Source organism: Plectropomus leopardus, chromosome 17, assembly GCF_026936395.1.
Source record: "Plectropomus leopardus strain MGB_pleo_1.0 chromosome 17, ASM2693639v1, whole genome shotgun sequence".
NCBI classification, from domain to species: domain Eukaryota; kingdom Metazoa; phylum Chordata; class Actinopteri; order Perciformes; family Serranidae; genus Plectropomus; species Plectropomus leopardus.
In genome coordinates, this window is record NC_142192.1 from 5,222,501 (window position 1) to 5,238,536 (window position 16,036).

The following is a 16,036-nucleotide window of genomic DNA, read 5'->3' on the forward strand; positions in this document are numbered from 1 at the left end:
TTGTTAAAGTCATGTATTTTACCCTGAAACAGTTCCAAAACACCTGTAGTTTGTTGCCAAGTCATACATCTGCTTTTAAAAATAGCCTAAAAATAAAACAGCCTTAGCTTTAACCTTCAGTTTGTCTTTCTGTAATCAAAGAAGTACAAACAAAGCGTTGCTATATAATGCATCTGCAGCCTGCTGTACAAACTGTCTGCTCCGGTGCAGAGCCATTATTCTCCTGCTCCACCGCCGTCACATCAGCCCAGTGCTCAGCATGCTTTCTCTTATCCTCCTTCTATTTATGTCTGGTGACAAATAAGTAGCCAGACATGTTTGCGCCCTGTTCTCCGGCCCTCCCCACGTTACCTCTTATTAGGGAAGCGGCGAAGGGATTGATCAAGCATGAATCCTGCCTCTCTCATCATTACCTGCAGATACACATTGTCACAACTCAGACAGCAGCTGCTGAAGAACGGGGGGTGGGGGGGGGGGGTTAAGGAGAGGAAGAGAAGAGTATGGAAGGAGCGTCTCTTTCCACAGAGCTAACAAGCTCCTTACTGAGAAAGAAGAGTGCCAGGACGGTAGGCAGGGGGAGGCAAATGCAAACACGTATAGAGAGGCGAAGGAGGTAGTGGGAAGATGAATGGACTGGGAGGAAGAGAGAAGTGCAGTAGAGAGTGGGCTCACGAAAAAAGAAAAAAAGTATGTAAAAATGGAAGCTGGAAGGGACATTCGGAGATGCTGCAGGAAAAGGAGCTGGTTTAAAGTAAGAAACGAGAATGAGAGAAATAGCCAGGTTTGCACAAATTGGCCCTACAGAAGATAAGGGCTAAGGTGAAGCTGGAGGCATGAATAATGCAAGAGGAGATTTGGATGCAAAGCTTTGGCCCGGCGAGGCTGAGAGACAGACAGTTTGGGTTACACGCAGCTCTGCTGGCGGGAAAGACACTAGATTACCTCTCATCCATCCTTTACATCTGTTAAGAGGCTTACAGCAATGGAGGGGATCTGCTAACACAAACCCTCATCCTGTTTTCTTTATCATCAGACAACCTGTTTCACCTGCAGGAGTCAAAGCTTTGCTCCGTCACGCGTTTATTTCTGTTTGTTCCATCAGAGGATCCTCAGAGATCGGGACACGTGACAAAATTCAGTTATGAATTTACCCACAATACTTGACCCCGCCATGGATTAATGGTTATGATGCTCTTATTAGATTAAAGCTGTGATTGATCTTTGTTACATCAGTGGAATATTCAATTGAATACACATCATGATGTGGTGAAATATGGCATGAACATGAGCCTCTGGTCAATTGTTGAGGACACAGCTGCTAAAAAAGGGCATGAAACAGACTAGATGGGTTCTTTTATAACTTTTTCATTCATCTGTAAACTGCTTGTAAACTTGTTCTTAAAGGGTTAGGTCACTTACATTACAAAACAATTGCGCCTATATGTGATTTCTAATATCTCAGTGCAAAAGTATGAGCATTACTCCCCTTCTATAGCCAGCCCCCACTCTACTGAAAAGGCTTTCCATATGATTTTAGATCCAGACTGCAGGGATTTGCTCCCAGTCATTCCAGCCCAGCACCCTCCTTTTTTCTCTCTTTTTCTACCTTTACCCAAAAGGCAACCTTCAGGGCTAAAAAATGAAAGTGCCAAAAATTGCAGTTCCTCGAATGGCCACTTGAGGCTGGCTCCAAAAATGAAGCCATTCTAACAGACCACCATGCTTAAATTACCAACTTATGCAGAAATAAACATGTTTACAGCTTGTTTTGCTCGTTTTGGTCTCTATAGGTGAATTGTTCATAATTAAACCATAAGGGATTTTATTACTTTATTAAACTGTTTCCAATATATTAAAACATAAATTTATGTATAATTAAGGGTGTTTCCGCTTTGTGTGACAGGTAGGTATCATCCATTGATGGCTACCACAGTGACAAAGTTAGTTAGGTAGTGTAACCATAGTTTAACCCCACATTTTCAAACGATAGGTGTAGCTGGTGTCACGAAAATTAGCATCACAGCATTCAAGCAGTTAACCATTAACTGTAAATGCAACCAAACCAACAGTTAGTGTTAGGGTTAGCTGCACCCTCTGGGTCAAAATCCTCCTGGGGGTGCAGTGGAGGATTGTGTAAAACAGTGTAATTACATCATCATGATGCCCTGTGGCCCCCAAAAGAGTTCTTCCCATTGACTTACATGGTGAAAGAGATGTCTGTAAATCAGTGGAGACATTATTTTGAGCGTTACAGATCTGCAAGGTGGCTCAATTTGCACCAGCATGTGCGTTTGTTGACATTCCAGCGATGGTTCCCATGTTTTTGTGTTGTCTCAACATAACCGCATGCACCGTCATCCTGCCATGTGCTGTTGTTGACATCACAGTAGCACCATCTTAGAACGTAAACAACAGACGCAGAATGATACCTAAAACGTAATATGTAGACATGGAGGTCCGCTATAGAGTGGCAAAATGTGACAACTTGGGCTGAAAACATGTTGACAGAGATGCTGCTGACTATTTATTACCTCTGCTAACCAGTATGCATTGGATTTGGGTGTAGGAAGAAGAAGAAATAAGAAAGAAATAAACCCCAAAATGTGGCCAAAAACAAAAACTAACAAAAAAACTATGTTGCATGGTAAGATACCACTGGGAATAAACCAGCCCTTGGCTCAGTGACAAAAAAAAAGCCTGCTGCAAAGCTTATTCAAATAGTGCTGACCGACCGAACCGACACGCTTGAGTGAAAGGATTTCAAATGTCTCAGCATATGTTGGTATTGTTGAAGGCAGGTTGCTTTAGGAAGCACATCTGAAGAGTCTCGCTTGTGTGTGTGTGTGTGTGTGTGTGTTTGAATGTGTGCACACAGGTGCATTGTAGACACAGTGCTCACTCAGTCCTTTCTTTGCCAGCTTGCCTACACGTATCCCTGCCTCAAGCACAAAAAAAGTTCAGGAATAAAAAAAAACAGAGCTCTGCAGACGTGGATAGGTGTATTGATGCTGTCATAAACAGGTGTGGATAACACCCATAACCAGCAATGCTGCTAATGGAGCCTGTAAAGACTTTTAGAGGCGACGTACCCTCATTTTTGAAGCTGTACATTGTGTCTTTGTCTATTTTTGGCGAGCATAACATGTAGACTATATAAAGTTGTGTTTTTGGAACCTGGGGCTTGGTTCTTTTCCTGTTTCTTCTTTTCTTGTTAAGACTTCCTTCTCCATCTCATTAGTTGAGTGCCAGCGAGAGGACAAAGCTTATGCTTAAAGGCTCTCTGTCTCCACAAATCACATGGATCCTTTTCTCTGCTTGCTTCTTTTTTTAAAAAAGGGCTTTTATTTTAATGTTTCTCATCCGCTGTATCATTTCATGAGCACCTCATGAAGAGCCAGCTCAGTGTGCACTGGAACAGCTCTTATGGTTAGAAACATGCCACAGGATGTAGAGTTGATGAGAAGCCCGCGCCCTGATAAGATTCATTATTTCAATTTCCCGTGGTTGTTATTGTGGCAAATTTGCGATTCCCTTCTCGACTGAAATGGTATTGCATTTTTCTGTTCCCTTTTCCTTCTGTCATTAACATGTGCTCTGGGTGACCAAATTGAATTTTGTCAGAGCAAAAAACAAAAAAAAAAGCAGATGGAAATGTTTTTAAGATGCATTTACATTCTGGTGACAAAAGAAGATATTATTGTCAAGTAGACACGCATGGAATCACATAAATAAATTCTGTAGATAAATAAATGAGCTAACAGTTAATGTAATAATCTTTTCTTTTTTTTTTAAACAGGCTCTACTAATAAAGGTTATTTCTTCTCATTATCATAATTTTACTTGTTGCTCCTGTTAGCATGAGCAAAAGCAATGCCAAAGTAATGTACTTTTACTTGACTAATCTGTAAAGCATTTTGAGTTGCCTTTGGGTATGAAATGTACTATATCAATAAATTTGACTCGCCTAGTGTCTCCAAATTGCATGACCACCTGAGCAGGCACAGCATGATTCTTAAAATATGGCGCCCCGGCAAGACGTCAACTTTACACTCTCTACATGTGCATCCTTGTTTAGATGAATTAAAGGAGAGATTAGTCCCTTTATTTTCACTCTTATTTAGAGCAGCAGACTCTGGTTGGATTGAGAATTAATTTCGTGGATCCAGAATAATTAAGATGATTAAATTTGGTAGCTGTTGTTGAGCTTGCTAGCTTAAGATAGGCAGGGTGATTGGCTGAATGGGCAGTAATGGATGAGAACACTCCTGGCGTGAAAAAGTGACAATATGACATGAAACCTAACATGAATTGAATGTGTCAGTTTGAAACACGTTTAAATTGTTTTAAAGGGGACATTTTGAAATAAAAAAAATCATTCAATGACATAGAAGTTTCCATTTTAAAAATGACTTTTAATCACATTGCATTCCTACTTTATTTATCGTCTCTTTCTCTTTCCTGCAGTATCAAGATGGTGCTGATGTGGACCAGCGGCGACACCTTTAAAACAGGCTACTTCCTGCTCACCCAGGCTCCTGTGCAGTTCTGGACATGTGGCCTGCTGCAGGTTTTCGTGGACTTTGCCATTCTGTTCCAGGTTTACTACTACAGTCGATACCCACAGAAACCAGTGTCCCACACCGTGTCCCACACCACCAGTGCCAAAGCCCTCTGAAAGCCTGTGAGAGCTCTCAAAGGACATGTCAAACACAGCGGTGAGGAAGCACTTCTAGAGGTGCTGTGGACGTGTATAAACACACATGAGTGCCGAAGCACCTTGAGATGATGCAGGCTGCTCACCCTCATCCACAAGTATACATAAAGACACATACACACCCATAAATAAGGCATGGACATACACAGACACTCGGAGGTGTTGACGTTTGTAGCAATACCCGAAGGACACTTGTTACAAACAAACTCAACCTTTTCATTTTTATTTATCCTCCTGACTCTTTCTCAAAGCGACTGTATGCTCGTGTTTAGGAATGCAGACTCCTCAAAGAATATATCCTTGAACTGACTTGTGCATGTGGAGATTAGTATGCGCATACATGAATATATACAGTAAGCAAACGCAGATGTAGGCGCTGAGATCTGCGCTCGAGGAAGTAAGGACCAACGTTTGTCGTCCGCTTTTAGCCGATGATTGTTGCATGGACCCTCTGCCTTAAAACACACTCATTCAAACACGGCTTGCTGCAATACCAGCAATAGAAATGTATGAATCAAAAAAAAAAAAAAAATCTTGATAGACAATGTAACTGAATGTACAAAATGACTTTTGTTATTTAGTTGTTTTTCCCCAACACAGTGGAGAAATGCTGGTCAGTCTACCACTTGTTGGACAGACGGTTGCCGTGTGCTGTGGCACACTCGATCTCTGAAATGGAATTGTAAGAAAAGTCGAGGCAATCAGACTTTACCAAAAGAGGAAAAAATGCCAAAGGCTTGAAGATTGATTGCATTGGCTTTTTTAAAAATTAGTGGCCTTGTGGGTAACAGAGTCTTGAAAAAATCCAGGTTTGTAAAAAAAGGTGTTTAGTTGTTGGAAACATGAAAGATCATGATCAGTGTTCAGGCTGCGTACAGTAGGACGTCGAAAGGTCAATGTCAAGATTTTTGTACTGAAGCTGTTGATAATTTTTTTTGTCTATAATTTTGATCATTTTCATTCCGCAAATTCCAAAAGCACCACAGGAGTCAGTTCATCCTCAGATCTCACCACTCTTAAGATGCATTTAGACTTAACTCAAAGTGACGAAGAAGAAGAAATACTTCACCCACAAAATGACCATTTGTATGTCAGTAAGAAAACGCTGCTCTCACGTTTCCATGGTAAACAGAGAATCCAAAATAGGCGACTATTCTTAATGAAGTCATTGGGATGCACTTTTAACAACAGCAATACTTTAACAAAACATTTGTTGACAGACTCTCACGCAGCTCATGTAGAAAAATCTAAGTCTCATTTATCCATTCGTACGCTCAGTACTTTTCAATCAGATGCATTTTTGCTAAAACGTTACTTTTTAAAGGCCCTGACATACCAAGCCGACGCTTGTCCTTCAAGTCAGTTTTGGGCCATCGGTGAGCATCTGTTGACCTAGTCTTGACCTCGTCTGCTTTTTTTTTTCTTTTTTTTTTTAGCCAATTCAACATATAGTATCTGCGTCGGAGACTCAGCACAGCTGTGATTGAGATAACTGTTCAGCCCAGCTCAGTGTAAGAGAAGAGAAAGTGAGGAAAGCATACAAAGAGCTAAACACCAGGGGGAGTGAGATAGAAATCACCTCGATATATGAGGTAAGATTATTTTCTTAAGCAGAAACGTCACCTGGTGGTTTGTGTTATTATTCAATGGCACATGGTGAATATGCTTTGTTTTTTCAATGTTGAATTGTGTTGTTGATGTGCCAACTGGCTAACTAGTGTCCGATGGGTCGTTCCGTTTCCGTTTGAAGTAGGGTTACATGCGGTTGCAGTCTGCTTATATGGAGAGTTATTTCCTCTCACGTAGGTGCAGAACGTACATGCTCTTTGGCCATCAGTGTGTTTATGTGCAACTTTTTGGCCGAGACACAGGCGACTTTTGTCGCCACTACTTCTTTGATGTCTTCTTGATGTTTGGTCTATCTGGGCTTTAAACATTAGTACAAACAGTCTCATTCACGAAGTAGCATGAGTGGGCTCGTACATGTGTTTGAATTTTGCTGCTCAAGCAGAGCTCCTCTGAAACCGCGTGCTTAGGCACACTCAGGGCGCCCTACTTGTCAGCGTTATTGTTTCATATTGTAATGTTTTAGCAAAAATGCATGCATTTTGCAGGTCGTGAGCATACAACTGGATAAATGAGATGTGGACAATACTGATATGTGACTTTTGATATAGTTTTGCTTTTGTCAAACGTGAACCCCAATGACTTCAATTCATCAAGAGTTTCCCATCTTTTTTGTGTTCTTTCTGTGTTCATCCCAGAAGAATGTAAGTTAAAAAAACATGTTTTCTTCCACAATTCAAGGCAACAGGTGGTGAATAATTTGTCTACAAATTGTCATTATGCAGGTGAAGTATTCCTTTAAGTCAAGGCATAATTGCATATGAAGTTACTGATATAAGTGGGTGAGAATATGCTCTGGACAGGGAAAAGTGAAGCAAGTCATCATTAGTTGAGAAGGTGTACTTTTGGTTAAAAACAAAAAAAACTGTTTTATGTCAGTTTATAAATCTACTTCATAAAGTTACATGGAATAGAATGAAACAACAAAGATGATCTCAGAAGTGATTTTGGTGGGTGCAGAGGTTATTTTTGCAGATGGAAATTACAGCGAAAGGATCACTTTTTAGAGACTGATATTTCTGAATATGTTCAGCAAAATCATATCTTCCCTTCATGTTGGCCGTGCATAAGACTGACTGGCCAGTTTATTATTCATACCTCAGATCCAATAACATCCCCTGATATCCCTCCTCATGACTCCACATCATTGTATGTGGCTGCTTTGGGCAGGTTGGGCTCATTACCATTTTGTCACAAGAAATTAATTTCCTGTTCAGATGGAGAAGCAGCCACATAACACAGTGAGGATTTTGTTTGTTACTGTTGTTGTTTTGTAATCTTTCTCTGGGGAGGAGAGAAATGCCAAACCAGGAGGTGTCAGGACTGTCAGCCCGTCAGTGAACTGTGTACCAGAGCAGACCTGATTCTGTCCTCCTCTTCGAAGCCTCAAGAAACGGAAACTTCCCTTTTGTTCCAGAGGGACGTGGCTGGAATTTTTTTTAGGAATATTTAGTTCTACACTCTTAAATATACAAAAAGACACAGTGGCTCCTTGGTTTCTTAGCTGTGGATGTGCACTTTTGTTTGCATTCACACCTTTTTCATCACCATATTTATTTTGTTATCCTTTATTTAAAAAAAAAAAAAAAATCTTCAAATGCAAGTGCAAGATGGTGTATTCCTGTTGTGTTATTCAGACAGTGGTGAGGGTGACTGTGTTGTATGGATCATGTGAGATACCTGACAGGTTCATGACCTCAGAGTTTCACTTTGTTTCATCCAATGTATCAGTTTTTCTGTTTATTTTTTGTACTTTTGTATCGTTTATTTTATTCACTTAAAAATATGAAGGTATTTTCCCATAGAAACAGCCAAGTTGTGCGTTGTCTTAACTGTGAAACCTACACCTAATTCATAATGTACCAAAATATCATTACCAGTATGTTTTTTATGCCATTTTTATTTTACTATTTTACATTTTAGTTTGTTTCATTTTTCTTTTAAACTGCCAATTGTTCATCTGAATATCCAATGACATTCAGGCTTGTAACAGGTTCTGTATGCGACATTCAGTGCATTAATATAGCAGGAAACTACTTTTTGCTATGGAAAGACATAGTGGAGAAATGGCGTCCTGAGCTTCTCTGTTTTTTTTATTTTGGTAGCCAGTCTGCGAGCATGATAGAGCATGTAAGTTCCTTGCTGTCACTGTCATTTTTTTATTTATAGTATAAAAATATCCCAAGTGCACTGCATTTTCCCATACATCTCAGTGTGGACATACTTATGCACCCAAAATAGCAAGTTTCCAGTTTAGGATACTTTCTCTCCCAAGTCAACAGTGCTAGGAATGTTCGCCTTCTTCGCACCATCGGCTGGTAGCTGCCAGCTCAGCTACTTCAGTATTGGGAACCAAGTGCAGACAATCCTGGCTCAGGCTATAAATCATGAATGTCCAAAATGTCGCATACGGCTCCTTTAACCCTTTGAAACCTGAACAAATTGGCTTGATTTCTTTTAAAAACATGGGAAGAAGGAAGAAATGAAGAAATGACCCCCAAATTAGCAAGAAATTAATTAAAAGTAAAAGAAAATTACCAGAAAAATAGTTTAAAATAAAACAAAGTTTTAGAAAAAGGAAATGACCTAAAAAAAAGTGCTCAAAATGATAATAATTCTTTAACATAACTTTAAAAATGCAATTATGATACTTAAAAATGGTGTTTATTTTCCTTTTTCTCCCTGGCCATTTTTCTCTAGCTTATTAAAAATAATGTTCTAAATCTTTTTTTTTTTCACAATTTGTTGAACATTTCTTACCAAGTTGCTGATTGCCTTATCAACCATGTTTCTGAAAGAAATTACACTAATTCGTTCAAGGTTCAAAGGTTTAAAATACTTGTGACAGGTGTCTGAAAGCAGCACAAGAAAAGTGATGTGCTAAGTTTCAGTTGGTTAATCACTAACGTTGAAAATCTAATGTGGCATTGGATCCCAATAAAGAGGACATGGAAAGATTCATGCGTCATGTTTTGTTGGAGCTGTTTGTGTCAGTTTTGCAGATATTCACCGTTGCCCCCATCAGCGACACAGCTCTGGCAGACATCAATTGTCAAAGGAAAAATAAGCTAGCGAGCCGTGATCCATCTTTGGGTATGTGTCATTTAAATAATAAGCACATAAAATGTAATGTGCTGGGCTTTCACATCAAGCTCTCCACTGGTACAGAAGGAGACAGTGCACAGATAATAGATGTGCCAGCTGAGAAGGGGGGAAAAGATGAATTTGAAATGGCGTTTTACAAAAGCAGACCCAGATTTGTAATGTTCTTTTTTGAAATATTTCAATGTGCTATCATCCAAAACAGTCTGTCTCATAGATTAGGCTTGAATAACATTTGTGCATTGGTTTGACAGTTTTGTTTTAATTGTTTAACTGCTAAAATCGTAACATAATGAAAAGATGCACCAAAAACTTAATATCAGTTTACCACATACACCCTCACTGACAGATATGTTTTAATTTAAACTCAAGGCCATAAACACAAGCATCGAGATAAAAAATCTGAATTGTGCTCAGTGCCTCAGGAATTTGAGTGGGTGTGCAAGAGCTTCCCTGCTTGATAAACGGCTGGTGCTGACTTTTTTTTGCTGTGCATGTATTAACAGTGTAATCTCTTCACGCAGCATCTTCACATGTGCGCTGCTGCATCAAACTACAGTACAAACGTTGGTGAGTATTCATGCTGAGGCATTTCTCTAACATCACATTGTAAGAACTTAATATACACTCAGTGCTACCTTGCGTGACTGTCTGAAGCTGCTTTGTTGGTGTATTGGTTTGAGTGTGTATACTTTAAGCTGCACTAATTAATATTTTTATATCAACAATGGATTTAATGACCATGTAAGCGACACTTGGTGGTTGTGCTTGTCTCATTGTTTGTATTTTTAAAATAGTAGCCCGTGTTTCAGTTTAAGGACTTTCAGGATCAGAGGGGAAAAATGTGTTTGGCACGCTGAATGCTGTCTATAACAAGTTTGGCTGTGCTGTTTGTTGTTGTTTTTGTTAGTTTTTGAGAATCAAAGGGAAAAATCACCTCAACATACATTAGACGTAGAAACAGAAATATCTGTTAAAACTCCAACACCTTCTCATCCCAACTCTCTTGTGATGTTTTAGGTATCCCTGGTGCATCAGCTGTTTACGGGATGCCATTACCATAATGCCCTTACCGTGATGTGAGCAAATGCACCTGGTGGGACGATGCAGCACAGTCCTTAATGTTAACACAACAGCACACCACAAGGACTGACATGATGGTAAGGATTACGCAAAAGCAGAAAAAGCTCACATCCCACATGAAAGTCAGTTGTTTTTGGGACGCATCCACTTCCCTGCCTGCCCACCCATCCTATAGGCGCCTATAATACATCATTACAGGCAGCGTTATTACCTTATGCTGTCCTTCAGCATTTCCTGTGTATGCTGCTGGTTCTCGCCATGTATGTTGCATGTGGATGCGCCAGTGCCGTCCAGCAGTCTGCCAGTTTCCAAGCATATAGTAACAATGCCACTAGTTCTGTCCATGCGCGTTCTTAACTCATGCCGCCAAGCCGCATTCGATGCTATAGATACGAAAGATGGCGTTTGGCATCACGCTCTCATGCCAAAATCATTATCAAAGCAGACATAATTGAGTTCGGAGTGAGAATGTAGCTACTGTTACCCTCAAGCTTTTCCGTCTAATGTTTGCTAAAATTTTCCATGTTCTTCTTTTCAGGATCATCCTGACTACAGTAAAATCTGACGTGATTATAATATCTCAATCCAAACTCAGTCAAAATGTTGGCACCCTGCACCAATTTTTACTAATAATCCCCTTGGAACAGGAATCTAATGTCTCGTCAAGGGTGCAGATTCAGTTTCAATATAGGGGAACACACATACAAAGCCAGGATCTGGAGTTCCTCCATCAGAAAAATTGGAGCCTCAAACATGTAATTTCTTGCATTCTGGCATTTTTTTTAAATGGTGTTTTTTTTTTTATTATTTAAGTGAAGAAAAACACAATTCAGGCAGCAGGTGACAATTCAAAATACAAAAATATAATGGACTGAGAGTAAAGTTGTCAGATTAATGAACAGGTAATCTATTGAGAATAAAGTCATAATATTTCCTTGATGCCCTATGTGGACCATTGACTAAACCCTAACAGACAACAGTGGTTATATTTAAGTTTTTTAGATCAAATTATTGCTAGGGACAATAGAGTAATCCGTGGATGTTGATCGGGACATGTCCCTCCCATCCCTTCCATATTCTACGCCCTCGGTCTCCTCTCTATACCTTCAAAAGTTCCTCCCAGTGGCTTGTTATTGATACGTGGCTTTGAAAACATTATAAAATAGCCTTGAGGAAAGTATGAAATGGGGTGAATTCAGTTCAGGGGCTATTTTTCCCGTAAGGAGCATGAGCTCCAGCTTGGCCTTGCAGTGCTAACAATGTGAACAGGAGAGTCCTCTAAATAGGCTCCTTTTGTTGAACACTTCATTGAGGCGCTGTCAGTATTTATCCATTTTACAGCTCATTGTGCCAACACCACTCCTGGAAACAGAAATCATTTATTATTAATAACGGATGTGGGAGAAAAAACATTAACCAAGCCACAGACAAACCAATTCAGGATGTTCTGAGTGCAGAAGTACAGCACACACTCGCCTGCAAATTTGAGAGCGTCCTTGTGAGTAATGAATTGTTAAATCAAAGCCTCTCCACATGGGACTGGGTTCATTATAATCTTTATTACATTTTTTTTTCAAAAAGAGGCTGTTCTTCTGGCTATGGATTCAAAGCACAAATCCATTTAAGTTTAGCTTTCTGTCCAAATGTCTCGTTACACCGTTCACTCCTCATCAAAGCAATATTTTCATTTCCTAAAACCTAAATATTGTGGATATAATAGTTTCTGTGTAATATTTTCATGCTTTTTAATGATTCGGTTAATCCGGTGACTGCGATTCAGAGTTGGCAGGTTAAACATCCTGCATGGCAAATAGCGAAACCTCATTTGCACTTTGAGCACGTAGCTGCTCTGAGCTCCGACTTGACAACAATTTTGGGAAATGGTTTTTTAATGTGTCACTTTAAAGTACAAGGCACTCAAGTCAAAGAAAATGAAGTGCTGTGTTTGGAAATTGCGTGAGACTGAAAATTATTTCAATTATGAATTATGTGAAACTGTTTTTAGCATTCAGATTCTGTTGTTTTCACCGTCTGAAGATTCGCCAAAGTCAGGCAAGCCTCTTTGAAGACATTTAAACTCTAATTACAATTCTTAGTGTTTGCTTCTTTAAGTGGATTCATTTAGTGGTCACTTTACCCCAATATATGACAAGAGGATTAGCACCAACATCTCCCTCTCTCCAACAGACACCATAAACCAGTGTATATTTCATGTTTCATCATCAGTTTCATTTATGAAGCCCATTTTCACAAAGGGGACTGTCCTTGGACCCTCACAGTGTCTAAGGAAAAACTCCCCTCAAAAAATCATTTAACAGGGAAATTAGCTAGTATGCTAAGTAATCACAGATAATGCCCAAAAGTGAGAAAATGTGTGCAGTAATTTGGGGTGTTAATTTACTATAATGGCAAATATAAAACCTGTCAGTAGACGACTGTGTAACAAGATGCATTTTTATTGCAGCAAACTGCACAAGTTAAACTTTGCAATGTTAAATTTCAGCAAAATCTTTCAAATTAATCCTCCATGGACCTTGATTACTTACCAGTTTTACAGAAATATGGCCAATAATTTGTTTGTTTTTTTCCCCTAAACATTGCGGGTAGAAATTGTGGTACACAAAAGTTCAGGAGGTCACCACAGTCCATAGGTGATACCCCCTAGGAAGCAGATCAATTGACATATATATATATATGTTCTTAGCTATTATCTATATCAACCAACGTTGCCATTTTTAACAAAGTGACAACCAAAGTTAACTTTATTGAAACTTTCAGTAAAGTGAAAAGGTGCATTTCTCCAAATGGCAAACTTTTTTTTTTAAAGCATCAGCATGTGCACCAGACAAAGCTATCTAATGGAGACACAGGCATGTGGCCCCAATCCTCTTGTCATTTGCCAGTAAACAAAATGTCCCTGCCGACTGCAGCCTTCTGACAGATGAATTAGTTTTGTGTTATCATGCTGGAGAGTAAACAGCTTTGCTTCATTGGAAATGAATGTGCTGACATCATCATAAGCATGTGTTAACCTTATATAGCACAGACCCAGGTACAATACGTAATTTGCTTGTGGCCAAATACAATACAGAGATAATGGAGATGACATTAACAATAAGCTACATATCTCAGCAAATACCTTTATTTCAGGTGATCCTCTGAAAGACTAGCCTGACAGCTTATCTGGAACCTCTCACTTCATATTTGGCTTCCAAGGACATTTTCAACAGTCAGACCAAAATGCTTCTGGATGCAGCTGAATAGATTTAAAACAAATCAGATGAGCTACATAATGTGACATAGTTGACAGATACAGCACACAAAAATGAACTGTGACAGTGTAATATCAATATGTTTGGTGTCGAGTGTTACCATTTTTCAGAATTTGAAAATGGTACTTTAACACAAAGTTCCAAATCAGCTGCCGCTGTATTGGTCGTCTTTGAAAAAGCCCCAAGAGTGCTCCTCTTTGTCTCCTAGGCTAGGTATATGCTCACTATAGTGTCCCCCAGTGCAAGGCTGTAAGCCATTCTTATTCCCAGGTCGTCAAATACCAATGCTCCCCTGTCCCTCTGCGTCTCATAGCGATGCACAGGGCAGCCTTTAGCGTCTCTATGTGACGCAAAGCAAAAAAATAACACAGGGTTTACGTTGTGACACAGTCGTGGTTAGGTTTATGCAACAACAGTACTTGATTAGGTCTAGAAAAATTTGTTTTTGTTACTTTACAGTAATGTAATGTAACACCACGCGACACAAACTGCTTTGTTCTGGGTGACAGTCCTGTGTTTGTTTGACCCATCAGCCTCCTCTCCCTGCATAGACTTTCTCACTCTTTATACATACAGTTCTCAGCATCAAGTATTGCTGCAGATGAGTTTACAGTGGAGGTAGTTTAAAGCCCAGTGTGTCTCAAAGACGCTAAAGGCTGCCTTTGGCATCCAAATCACAAGATGAGGAGTATGACAACACATTGGTATTTGACCATCTAGGGTGAAAATGGGCTAGAGGGTGCTCGACATTATTGTGAATTTTGTGTAAAGCCCACAAGCTCCACAAGTTATCATCTAAAACATGCTTACTATTAGATAAATCCTTGTGATTAGTCCAGCTGAGGCCAGGTCATATGGAAGTGTGTCTGAAGGGGACCAGACGCATCCACCACAGCTTATAAAACATGAGCTCACAGATTCGTCTGGTTCCAGGTTAATCAAATGCATAACATTAATTATTAGTCTGAGGTCTGAATAACAACCTATGATGTTTCGGTGTTGGATTTCCCTTTTGGTCGTCTCAAGTCTGAATCGCAGTCAGTCACTTTTATTTATTTATCTCATTTAACTAGTCATTTAATCATGAATATTGTACTGTTACCCATTTTTCCAAGTCATATTTGTGAAAAAAAAAAGACCTCTACAGCTCCTCTGTAAAACTTGAGAAACTCAGATACACTCTGCTGCACAAGCGCCTCACACGATCAAAGCAGAGACCTCAATCTCCAGAGAGGAAAATCTCCCTCCTGCTCACAATCCTGCAGCTTGTCAACTTTGAAGTCCCGGCGCCGAGTGTCACGGCCCTCCAGACTGCCGCTTGAACACAGACAGACAGACGGCTAAGTTTTCAGGGACGCTCTAATCTCGGCAGCCCTGTGAGCAGCCATGGACTTCCTCCGCTGCAAGGACGAGGCCGCGGCCTCCGTGATGCCGTGGTAGCTGTCCGTCTCCTGGGAGTCCTCGCTGTTCTGCGACTTGGTGCTGTCCTGCGAGTCCGGCTTCTGCCTCATTGCGCGGCTCTGCTCCTCCTTCAGCTCCACATAGGAGCGAGAGAAGGTGTGAAAGATGGACGTAACGGGGAAGGCCATGAGGAGGATGCCACTCAGGATGCTGCTGAGCGCCACCACCTGGCCGGGGATGCTCCTGGGCACCATGTCTCCGTAGCCCACCGTGGTCATGGAAATAACGGCCCACCAGTAGCTCCCGGGGATGCTGGTGAATTCCTGCTTGGCGCCCATCTCGCTCTCAGCAAGGAACACCAGCGGGGAGAAAAGAGCCATTGCAACGCAGAGGAACAGCAGCAACAGTCCAAACTCCCGTGTACACCTCCTCACCGTCAGACCGAGCGTTTGCAAGCCCAAAGAGTGGCGGGCAAGCCTCATGACGTAAAAGATCCGTAGAGCTCGCAGGACTCTGAGAACCAGCCCCACCTTCTCCAGGTAGTTGTTCCCTGAGCCTGCAGGTTTCCCTCCGACTGACAGAGAGTCCACAATGAGAGTGATGTAGTAGGGGAGAATGGCGACCACGTCGATGACGTTCAGAGGCGTACGCAGGAACATGCACTTGCTCTGCGTCTGAATGAAGCGCAGCAGGAACTCCAGGGAGAACCAGGCGACACACACTGTCTCCAGCACAAAGATGTTATAGCACCTCTGGGAGCACTCACCCTGCAGAGAGAAAAAATAAGCACATAAAGACAGACGTTAGGCGTTGTGTTACATTACAGCCCCCCTCAGCA

General features: G+C 40.7%; 2 protein-coding genes across 4 annotated transcripts in view; one reads left to right on the forward strand and one right to left on the reverse strand.

Moving 5' to 3' along the window:
* The window catches only part of slc66a2 (solute carrier family 66 member 2), a 40,643-nt gene extending 31,346 nt beyond the window's left edge, over positions 1–9,297 (forward strand). For both annotated transcript variants that reach the window (XM_042506688.2, XM_042506689.2), the window contains one exon: positions 4,465–9,297. In XM_042506688.2, coding sequence (XP_042362622.1) covers positions 4,465–4,675 — 211 coding nt within the window. In that variant the 3' untranslated portion in view covers positions 4,676–9,297. The remainder of the gene's footprint in view (positions 1–4,464) is intronic.
* Positions 9,298–12,065: 2,768 nt separating this feature from the next.
* kcng2 (potassium voltage-gated channel, subfamily G, member 2) overlaps positions 12,066–16,036 on the reverse strand; it is a 56,394-nt gene continuing 52,423 nt past the window's right edge. For both annotated transcript variants that reach the window (XM_042505924.2, XM_042505923.2), the window contains one exon: positions 12,066–15,965. In XM_042505924.2, coding sequence (XP_042361858.1) covers positions 15,138–15,965 — 828 coding nt within the window. In that variant the 3' untranslated portion in view covers positions 12,066–15,137. The remainder of the gene's footprint in view (positions 15,966–16,036) is intronic.